This window comes from Pelophylax lessonae, assembly GCF_965119305.1.
Source record: "Pelophylax lessonae genome assembly, chromosome: 4".
NCBI classification, from domain to species: domain Eukaryota; kingdom Metazoa; phylum Chordata; class Amphibia; order Anura; family Ranidae; genus Pelophylax; species Pelophylax lessonae.
This window is the reverse complement of record NC_138771.1, coordinates 192,513,349-192,524,638: the sequence shown is the minus strand read 5'-3', so window position 1 is coordinate 192,524,638 and position 11,290 is coordinate 192,513,349. Positions and strand designations below refer to the sequence as shown.

General features: G+C 40.0%; 1 protein-coding gene across 5 annotated transcripts in view; it reads right to left on the bottom strand.

Moving 5' to 3' along the window:
- Positions 1 to 11,290, bottom strand: part of KMT2E (lysine methyltransferase 2E (inactive)) — a 176,729-nt gene that overhangs the window by 103,808 nt on the left and 61,631 nt on the right. For all 5 annotated transcript variants that reach the window (XM_082254414.1, XM_082254415.1, XM_082254412.1 and 2 more), the window contains 3 exons: positions 9,611 to 9,783; positions 7,070 to 7,108; positions 907 to 1,134 (listed from right to left, as the gene is read on the bottom strand). In XM_082254414.1, the coding sequence (XP_082110540.1) occupies positions 907 to 1,134; positions 7,070 to 7,108; positions 9,611 to 9,783 (440 nt within the window). The remainder of the gene's footprint in view (positions 1 to 906; positions 1,135 to 7,069; positions 7,109 to 9,610; positions 9,784 to 11,290) is intronic.

The window sequence follows — 11,290 nt, the reverse complement described above, 5'->3', positions numbered from 1 at the left end:
GCCCTTCTTCTCCTCTTTAGCAAGCTCTCTCTCCGTCCAACCGACACCGCGCGTTCACCGGCTGTCACCTCCCGCCGCCTGGGCGTCCACACTCATTGCATATGTGTATGCACCTGCAGTTACCAGTTACACCAAAGGACTTTGTTTTGCACTGTTTGCACTATTCTATACGAGCACTATTGCACAACGGACTTTAAGGACTATATATGTGACTATTTTGTGAAATGTTATTGCTGGATTACATTGCACTTTATTTTTGCTGGTTTATCTTGCACATAATTGCATTCATAATTGATTTATTTATTGAGTAACTAATATTAGCACCTTTGCACTAAACACTTTATGAAGGCATTTTGCAATCATTTGTGGCACTTTACTGCCGATTTTTACTGCACCTTAATATTTTGAGCATATTGATGGTACAATTTTTTAAATATGATTTAATTTTATTTTTTCACACAGCACAAGGTAGAAGCACCTTGACACGTTGTTATATACACCTTGCATGGTAAAATACACTCTTGCCACCTAATCATAAGTGGTAGGATCTCCTATCCTCCACTATAGGGTTAGCACAGTTTATTATCCACCTACATTCCCAACAATTACCCATTGTTTCGAACTAGCAGCTTCCCTTTCTATATATTTTACAATTTTATCCATATTGGTTATTCCAGTGGCGCGAGTGATTTAACAAATTCATCCAAGAGAGTTAGGGCAGTGCTGGAAAATAATGGTGGCCACACAAAAAATTGACACTTTGGGCCCAATCTGGACATTTTAACTTAGGGGTGTACTCACTTTTGTTGCCAGTGGTTGAGACATTAATGTACATATACACACACACATATATATAAATAAATAAAATTGCCATGGATTAGTATTGGGCAAACTGCAAAAAAGTACCTCAACAGGTGGTTTAAAAATATGATTGCTGGTGGTGTAGTTGTTCTTGACAATTGGTTCTTTGTCATTTTCACAACCAAGTCTTAGAGCTATTTTTTGTGCCTCTCTCTGAACACTTTCACTGTACTGGTTGATGCTTGCTTCTTCATAGTGGTCCATCCAAGCCTTGATTTTACTCTCCCATCCATATATGGAACTGTCACCAGGGTCAATTTCAGGAGCAGAACCCTAAGGAGGTTTAAGAAATTATATATATATATATATATATATATATATATATATATATATATATATATATATATATATATATATATATATAAATAATTGACATGCTTAATGGAATTCTTGTTTTTATTTATATTTGTTTTAAAACAATTTTTAATCAATGGAATTATTAGAAAAAAAAAAAAAAACAATCTAAATCAAGCATCTCTATTCAGCAGCTGCCATACAGAGTCTGAAACCCTTGCTTGCTGGCATTTATTGTGTCTCTATTAGCAGAGCAGTGTGGGACTAAAAAGCGGTTCTAAAGCCTAAACATTTTTTTTTTACCCCAATGCATTCCTTGCATTTTTGAAAAGAAAAAAAAAAAAAAAATGTTTAGGCATCAGCATCATCCCTCACTCCCATTTTACTTACCTGAGCCCTCATTCAATGCAGCGCTGAGCACATCTGCATCTCCGCTCTCCCTTCAAGTCCCGTGGTCTGAGTCAATGGGCGCAGCAGCGGGGCATGTGAGAGTATGCACGAGTGTGCCTACTGAAAGCGGCTTCCCATTTGGGCATTGGACAGAGAGGAGGGGCCAGGAGCAACAGAAGGGGACCTGAGAACAGGAGGTTCACGGCCGTTCTGTACACTTTACTGCATTTCCTTTAACATATACACATACAAATGGCTGGAAGTTGGGTCAGGAACGGAGACCAGGGGTGATGCTGGGAGGTAGGGGCAGAGATAAGGGTGATGAGTTCCTGCACCTAATCCCAGAAAAAAAAAAGTACCTGTCTTTAGCCCATCAAAATACCAAAGTACCTCTCTGAAGCAGATCAGTGTATCAGAGTACCTGTCTGCAGCCCATGTCTCCTAGATTATGTGTTGGGTGTTTGCTTTCCCAAATGGGGTAAATTTGTGGGGGTTTCCATTGTCTTGGTGTTCCAGGGCCTTCAAAAGTGTGATTGGTTGTAATGAAATTATATGTGTAATTTATGCTCCTAGAACACCTGACGGTGCTCCTTGCATGTTGGGTCTGTATGTGGCTATGCTATGACAAAGTCTCACATATGTGGTATCGCCATACTCAAGAGTAGCAGAATGTATTTTGGGGTGCCATTTTTGTTATGTACATGCTATGTGCTAGAAATATCTTCTAAATTGACAACTTTTTTTTTTTTTTTTTTACACAAAGTGTTTTCTATTTTCTTTCCACATTTTCCAAAAACTTGAGGAAAAATATTGACATGGTAAAAAGACTCATTATGCTTCATAGAATATAAGTTGGGGTGTTTGCTTTAAAAATGGGGTCATTTTGTGGGTAATTCCCTTGGCCTGGTGTTCCAGGGCCTTCAAAAGTGTGATAGGTCATTCGGTGTTGCACATATAATTTCCTGACGCTGCTCCTTGCATGTTGGGCCTCTGTCTGTGACCAGGCTGTGTAAAAGTCTCACACATGTGGTATTGGCATACTCCGGAGGAGTAGCAGAATGTATTTTGGCGTGTAATTGCAAATATGCCAATAAAGTGTTTGAGAAATAACTTATGACAATTTTGATAACAAAAAATTACAATTTTCCCAAGAATTATGGGAAAAAATTACAACTTCAAAAAACTCACCATGCCTCTTACTAAATACCCTGGAATGTCTACTTTCCAAAAAGGGTTTATTTGGGGGGTATTTGTACTGTCCTGACATTTCAGGGCCTCAAGAAATGAGATAGGTCGTCAGTACATCAGGTGTGATTAGGTGTGATCAATTTTCAATGGATTGGCACCATAGCTTGTAGACTAAAGCCCCGTACACACGTACTGATCGTCGGCCGAACGTTTGGCCATCTTTTGTCCAGGGCTGTCGTGTCTGTTGAAAACTGCAAAAGACTGCACACGAATTTTGTCGGCCAACAACAGCCGACTGCAGAAGTGATGTCATGTGATGGTTAACTTTCCTTGTCTTTTTTCTTTTCTGAGCATGCCCAGTCTTGCTAATCTGCTGTTTGTCGGCCGAATTCTGTGCTGACTGGCGAACAATCGGCCGTTCTGGTGACGGCCAAAAAATATTTTAAAGTCTGCACGACAGATTCTGTTCGGCCAAAAATGCGCTGTCGGCAGCATCATACTAACAAGCCTACAATCGGCCGATCGGTCGGCGGCCGAATATTTACGGCCGACAATCAGTACGTGTGTACGGGGCTTAACTTTCACACAGATTTACCAAAGATATGTAGTATCAATTTTGGCCCAAATTTATGAAAAAAAATTACTAAATAGCTAAATTTTATAATAGAAACTAAGAAAAAAAGTTTTCAAAATTTTCACTTTCACTTATAATCGCAAAAAAATAAAAACCCAGTGGTGATTAAATATTACCAAAAGAAAGCTCTATTTGTGTGAAAATAAAAAATGATAAAAAAATTTGATTGGGAACAGCGTTGCATGACTGAGTAATTATCATTCAAAGTGTGAGTGCTGAAAGCTGAAAATTGGTCTTAGTAGGAAGGGGGTGTAACTGCACTGTATGGAAGTGGTTAAAAAAAAAAGTCATTTTAAGCTATCCCTTTGGTTTTTTTTTTATCACTTTTATATTTCTATCACAAGAAACGTAAACCTCCCTTGTGACAGCAATAAAGCAGAACAGGGATATTGAATTGATCTGGTCAGTTAAGTAGCAGAGTGGGTTGTTAATCAGTTTCAGCTGCTTTGGGGTTAATGAAATTAACAGGTGCACAAGATGAGCAACAATGAGAATGCCCAATACAGGAATGGTCTTACAGATGGGGGGGGCACTCAATTTTTTTTTCCCATACTCAATTTCTGACTGTTTTTCACTTGTTTTGCATTTGGCTAGGGTCAGTGTCACTATAGATAGCATGAGGCGATACCTGGACCCTATAAGAGGTTGCATAGGCAGTCCAACTCCTCCAGAATGACACATCAATACGTGCCATTGCCAGAAGGTTAGCTGTGTTTCCCCAAGAGCATGGAGGAGATTCCATGAGACTGGCAGTTACTCGACAAGGCCGTAGAAAGTCCTTAACCAATCAGCAGGACTGGTATCTGTTCCTTTGTGCACAGAGGAACAGGATAAACATTGCCAGAGCCCTAAAAAAATGACCATCAGCAGGCCACCGGTGTGAATGTCTCTGATGAAACAATTAGAAACAGACTACATGAGGGTGGCCTAAGGGCCTGACGTCCTCACTGCCCGACACCGTGGAGCCAATGAACACCATAATTGGCAGGTCTACCACTGGCGCCCTGTGCTATTCACAGATGGTTCACCCTGGGCACGTGACATATGTGAAATGGTCTGGAGAAGCCGTGGAGAACATTATGCTTCCTGTATCATCATTCAGGGTCAGGGATGGTCTGGGGAGGCATATCCACAGAGGGACGCACAGACTTCTACAGGCTAGGCAATGGCACCCTGACTGCAATTAGGAAATCGGGATGAAATCCTTGGACCCATTGGACCCATTGTCAAACCCTATGGCTGGTGCATTGGGTCCTGGGTTCCTCCTGATGCACAATGCCCGGGGCTTATGTGGCAGAGTATGCAGCCAGTTCCTGAAAAATGAAGGATTGGATACCATTATATGGCCCCCACGCTCACCTGAACTAATCCAATAGAACACCTCTGGGACATTATGTTTTGGTCCATCTGACGCCTCCAGGTTGCACCTCAGTCTTTTTATGAGCTTAGTAATGCCCTGGTCAAGATCTGGGAGGAAATACTCCAGAACACCATCAGTCTTCTCATTAGGAGCATGCCCTGACATTGTCAGGCATGCATACAAGCACGTGGGGGCCATAAAAACCACTGAGTACCATTTTGAGTTGCTGCAATTAAACTTCAGTAAAATGGACTAGCCTGCATCATTTTTTCACTTTGATTTTCAGGTTGATAATTTTAAATTTCCATCAAACGATGCGAGATCCTTTCCTTCCTAACACATTACCCAGTCCATATCAGTATAGATATCCCGTATGAGTTTTCCCCATTGAAATCTGATTATCAAAGTGTTCCTTTAATTTTTTTGAGCAGTATATACACAGTGGATTTTAAAAGTCTACACACCTGTTAAAATGTCAGATCACTGCCATTACTCAAAAAAAAAAAAAAAAGGACAGAAATCTTTCCCTTAGTTAGTAAACGCAATAACTTTTGCGCAAACCAATCAAAATACATAGTAGCAGAAAACAAATTGGCCAGAAATTTAAAAAAAATTTGATTTTTACATTTTTTTGGGGGGAATTTCATATAAATAAAAATATTGTTATTTTTTCAAAATAAACGCTCTTTTTTTGTTTATAGCGCAAAAAGAAAAATTGCACAGGTGATCAAATACCACCAAAAGAAAGCTCTGTTTGTGGGGAAAAAAAAAGGACGTAAAGTGGCCTGGACGTAAGACAGCAAAATCTTCCGGTGGTAAAGAGGTTAAACAACAAAAATTAAATCTTTCAGGTGGAGGGAAGTAAAAATAAAAAACTAAAATAATATGGTTGTATAAGTGTGCACACCATTAAAACTAGTACTTTGTTGAAGCACCTTTTGATTTTTTTACAGCACTCAGTCTATTTGGGTACGAGTCTAGCAGCATGGCACATCTTCACTTGGCAATTCTTTGCAAAAACACTCCAAATCTGTCAGATTGCGAGGGCATCTACTGTGCACCGCCTTTTTCAGATCACCCCACAGATTGCAATCGGATTCAGGTCTGGGCCATTCCAAAACTTTAATCTTCTTCTGGTGAAGCCATTCCTTGGTTTATTTGGATGTATGCTTTGGGCCGTCGTAATGCTGAAAGATGAAGTTCCACCTCATGTACGGCTTTCTAGCAGAAGCCTGAAGGTTTTGTGCCAATATTATCCCTCTACCTTGACTAAGGCACCTGTTCCAGCTGAAGAAAAAACAGCCCCAAAAGCATGATGCTTCCACCACCATGCTTCACTGTGGGTATGGTGTTATTTTGGTGATGTGCAGTGTTTTTTGCACCAAAGATATCTTTTGGAATTATGGCTAAAAAGTTCGACCTTGGTTTCATCAGACCATAACACATTTTCCACATGCATTTGGGAGACTTCAGATGTGTTTTTGCAAACTTAAGCCAGGCTTGGATGTTTTTCTTCGTAAAAAAAGGCTTCCGTCTTGCCACTCTACCCCATAGCCCAGACATATGAAGAGTACGGGAGATTGTAACATGTACCATACAGCCAGTACTTGCTAGATATTCCTGCAGCTCCTTGAATGTTCCTGTAGGCCTCTTGCCAGCCTCCCTAAACATTTTTCTTCTCGTTTTTCCATCAATTTTGGAGGGGCATCCAGTTCTTGTTAATGTCACTGTTGTGCCATGTTTCCTATACTTAATGACTGTCTTCATAGTGTTCCATGATCTGTCCAATGCCTTGGAAATTCTTTTGTACCCTTCTCCTGATACCTTTTATCAATGAAATCCCTCTAATGATTTGGAAGCTCTCTGCAGACTATGGCTATTGCTGTAGGATGCAAGAAAATGTCAGGAAAGACCTACTAGAACAGTTAAACTTTATTTGGGGTTAATCAGAGGCACTTTAAATGCTAGCACTGACTACTATTTAACATGAGTTTGAAGGGAATTGCTTAATTCTGAACACAGCTACATCCCTAGTTATAAGAGGGTGTGCACACTTATGCAACCACATGATTTTAGTTTTTCATTTTTACCCCCCCCCCCCCCCCAAAAAAAAAAAAAAATATATATAGATTTCAGTTTGTTTTTCAATTGAGTTGTACAGTTTATAGGTCACATTAAAAAGGTGGAAAAAAAGTTCTAAAATCATCTTCTCATTTTTCATCACAGAAACCTGACATTTTAATATCTGTCTCTCTCTATCTACACACACTAATATATATATAACATACATATACATACACTAAAGCTGTAAATATTTGTTATACACACTAGATATGACGTACCTTAACTCGGGAAGATTTTCTTGATCCTTCTCTGAAAGCCTTAGGAAAAAAAGGATTGACATTTTAATATTTTAAATACAATAAAGGAACTAAAAGAACTAACCCGAAAAAAAAAACCCAGAATAAACTAGGTGGTCAAGAAAAGATTTAGTCTTCAGCATATACTGTAGCAATAGATATAAATATTTCCTATAGAAATTTGATAAACGTTCTCTATATAAAAAAAAAAAAAAGTTGCGCATTATTGCAAGCCAAAATTATTCAAGAGCCACAAAGCTTAAAGTCTTAATACAGCGGTAGTCAAGTCTTCGTATTAAGCACAAAGAAAAAAAAAAAAAAAAAAAAGGCCCCAATATACTAGTAAGCACTGCATACAAAACAGAGCCCTCGAGCATTGTGCTGTCACGGCTCCCTAGCGCTTCCATTTTCACCCAGTTTTACTTTCAGATTCTGCATCGTCAGTCGCTTGAATGGCTGGGCAGCAGTGACGTCAGTCCTGCGCATGGGAGTCACATTGCTGCAGCATGAAGAGCAGGCCATAAATGTGGACTGAGCTGCGAATGTGTTGAAGAATGTGTAGCAGAATTAGTTTTCTTTTTTATGCATTTCCCCCCCCCTTGATCATCACCTGGTGGTAAGCCTTATATTTCAATTTCCTTACTAGATTAAACTGTCCAACAAATATGGCAGATTGAGTGTTGAGACCATGGATATTTGTTGTTTTTTTTTTTTTTATTAAAATCGGTATCACACAAACAAGGAACTCTAGTTTGTTAGTCAGGTCTATTTGCTAGTGATTTTAACACAACCATCTCCACAGATTTGGAGGAGCAACAGAGACACCTTTGGACAGCAGCATAGTCAGAGTGGAGATACCCTATGTTTCTGGCTAGATCACCAGGTGTAAAAAAAAAAATAATAAAAAAAAAAGTCACCACATTTTAGGATTTATATGCTGCAATATATAAAATGTTTATATTTGTGTTTAATATCACTTCAAAGCAGTAACAAAACCAAAAGCTAACACTGCAGCCTACCAATTTGCAGATGTGATGGCTGTGTTTTCTTTAGGTCTTCTCTTATTTTCACCTGGTGATCTAGCCAGTAAGTATTTTCAATAGAGGTTGTCCTGCAGATATAGCAGCTAGAGGGTTGAGGACAAACCATTTACCACTGACGGGTGCTTACAATGGTCAGCTTTTATTCATGTACAACTTGTATCCCAAAAAAAAAAAAAAAAAAAGAAGTTGCTTTAACTGCTTAAGATGCATTTGCTTGCTTCAATTTGTTTACTGTATCTAAATCTGCAAATCATTTTAACAGTCCCCTCCACCCGGACAATGCACCTATCCAAAACGTGTTAGCACTAAAAATAACTGCTCAGATCACCAGGTGAAAACATTTTTGGTTTTGAGTTTAGTACCACTTAAAACTGTTAGAGCCTAAATTTATAGTGGACCTTCACTAAAGTGAAAGCTCCGCTCATCCTCCTACACGCCCCACCAAACAAAATTGGTGGGCTCTTTTTTCTTGGAGCAGGTACCTGCTCTCCCTCTTTCACAATTGTCCCCTAGGTTAGAAGTCAGCTTAGCCCACGACCTCCTGGGATGTGTCAAACATTCCAGGAGGCTGTGGGACCAGTCTAAAAATGCCACTGAATCTTGCGTATAAGCATACATTGGGTTAAAAAACTGTTGAAAGCTGAAGGCTTTGGGTATTTTTATCATGATGCTAGCAGGTTGTCTGATATGGAGTTGAACAAAAGAGATGGTCTGCATCCCTCATGCAAGGGCATGGAGCTTCTTTGTATAGAAATCGGTCTTTTGTGGACATGCATTTAATCTGGGAAACAATGACAGATTTATTAGAGGAGCATTTCTGCCCCCAGCGGGTTAAAACATGGTTTGTGTTGCTAAGAACTGGGCTGATGGGGTAATTAATTCAGTTAAAGTTTCTGGTGCTAAAAATACAGCAGTAGATAGCACTGTGTCAAATGTCAACGAATGCTTGCAGTTTAGGCAACAAGCTTTGTGAGCTGACAGCCCTTATGTTTAGGGACAACTTGGGACTTTGTTACTCAAGGATTCAAATGACTAGGAAATAAAAGTAAAAAAGGTGCACACCGAATGGCAGCTCTGTGTCTGAATGGACAGACAGAGCTGCAGCTCGGCTCGGTGCCCGCATAGCAAGCTGCTTGCTGTAGGGGCACTCGATAGGAGGGAGGGGGCCAGGAGCAGCAAGGAGGGACCTGAGAAGGGGACGATCTGGGCTGCCCTGTGCAAAACCAACTGCACAGAGAAAGTAGATTTTTTTTTTTTTTAAATTGGACTTTACAAACACTTTAAGGCAATAAAAAAAAAGGGTCAACATTCACAAGGTAAGTCCTTCTGTAGACAGGGCAAATACCCTGCAGTGCCATGTTCTCCAACAAATATGAAAAAATGATGGTCTTTAACAGACCAAAGCAAAATTCTTACACAATCACAAAATTGACAACCTAAAAAAAGGAGGCATTGCCAGTGCTCCCGTTTTAAGCCATACCTTTTTAGATTTTGCAGCAGTCTGCTCTTTTTCTCCACTTTTCTTGCGTTTCTTGTCATTTGTCTTTGTTACTCTTGTGGCAGTGAGTGTAAGTGTTGTTGGAGTGTGCTGGAAAGCTGTGTACAGCTCCATAGGAACTTCATCACAACTCTCAGTTGCACTGGTGTCACCATCTTTAAAACCAGATAGACAAGCAAATTAACTAGAAAATAATGTAAACCGATCTCTAAAATAATTCTGCAAATAAAAGACATACATTTGGATTTTTTTTTTTCGATTTTGGTTTAAGTAAAAATATTGGCTGAATGTTTATTAAAAATAATTCAAGAACAAAAAAAAATAAAAAAAAAATAATAAAAATAAAAAGGACTAGCACTATACTCAATTGAAAAGGTACAGTACAAAAAAAAAAAAAAAAAATAAGATTTTTGCAAGATCTTACCATAAAATTTTTTCTCTGATGTCCGTCGACAGATGCAGCCTCATCTCCATGAGCTGAGTGAGTTTATGCTCCTATCAGGAGTAGTCTAGGCAGTAAACCCCCACTGCACTATTCAGCACGAGTTTAGTTTAAAAGAAGCGAAGACAAAAGAACCAACCCCAAACAGAGGGGCGGGTGCTCCGTCTGTCGACAGACATCAGAGAAAAAGATTTTACAGTAAAATCTTACAAAAAACGTATTTTCTCTATCGTCCGTCGACAGACGCAGCTTCATCTCCATGAGCTGAGTGGGATGTACCAAAGCAGTGTAGGTATGAGGGGTGGGAAAAAAACCGCAACCAGATAGTAACGTCAACTCCAACAGGATAAATTTAGCCAACCGGGCAACATGGAGCTCAACCAAACAACAACAGGAGCTCACCCAGAAAAAAAAGACCCTGAATAGAAGTACAAACCAACATTCTCTTATGAAAACAGCAGCCTGCAAAACCTTGCGGCCAAAAGAGGCATCCGAAGATGGCAAGAAATCCACCTTTTAAAATTTTGTAAAGGTGTGAACAGACGACCAAGTCGCTGCCTTACAAACTTGTACAACAGAGGCCTGATGGCGAAAAGCCCAAGAGGCACTCAGCGCTCTAGTAGAATGCACCTTCACAGGGAAAGGAGGAACCTGACCCTTGATTGGAATAAGCCTGAACCACCGTCTGCCTGATGCATCGTGAAATGGTCGCAGCTGCCGAAGCCAAACCTTTTGCAAGGACTGTATGGAAAGACAGATTCCGACTTTCTGAAGAATCACATCCAGTGAGTGCAAGGCAACCTCTTTGTGATGTTTAGGCTTAGGACATAAGGAAGGTATCACAATGTCTCAATTCAGGTGAAAATCCGACACCACCTTAGGAAGAAAAGATGGATTAGGACAGAGGACCACTTTATCCCTGTGAACCACCAAATAAGACGGACAGGACAGCACCACCAACTCAGACTCTGCAGGCAGAAGACCACTAGGAAGGCAACCTTCTGCAACAAAGAAAGTAGAGAAATCTCCCGAATATTCTCAAAAGGAGGCTTTTGAAGAACAGACAAAACCAGATTAAGATCCCACGGAAGCAAGCAACGGGGATCTCCTCGGAGGGGCCAGATGACGCACCCCCTGAACGAAGGTGCAAACCAAACTATGGAGTAGCCAACAGATGTTGGAAGTAAATAGCCAAGGCTGACACCTGGCCCTTGATATTA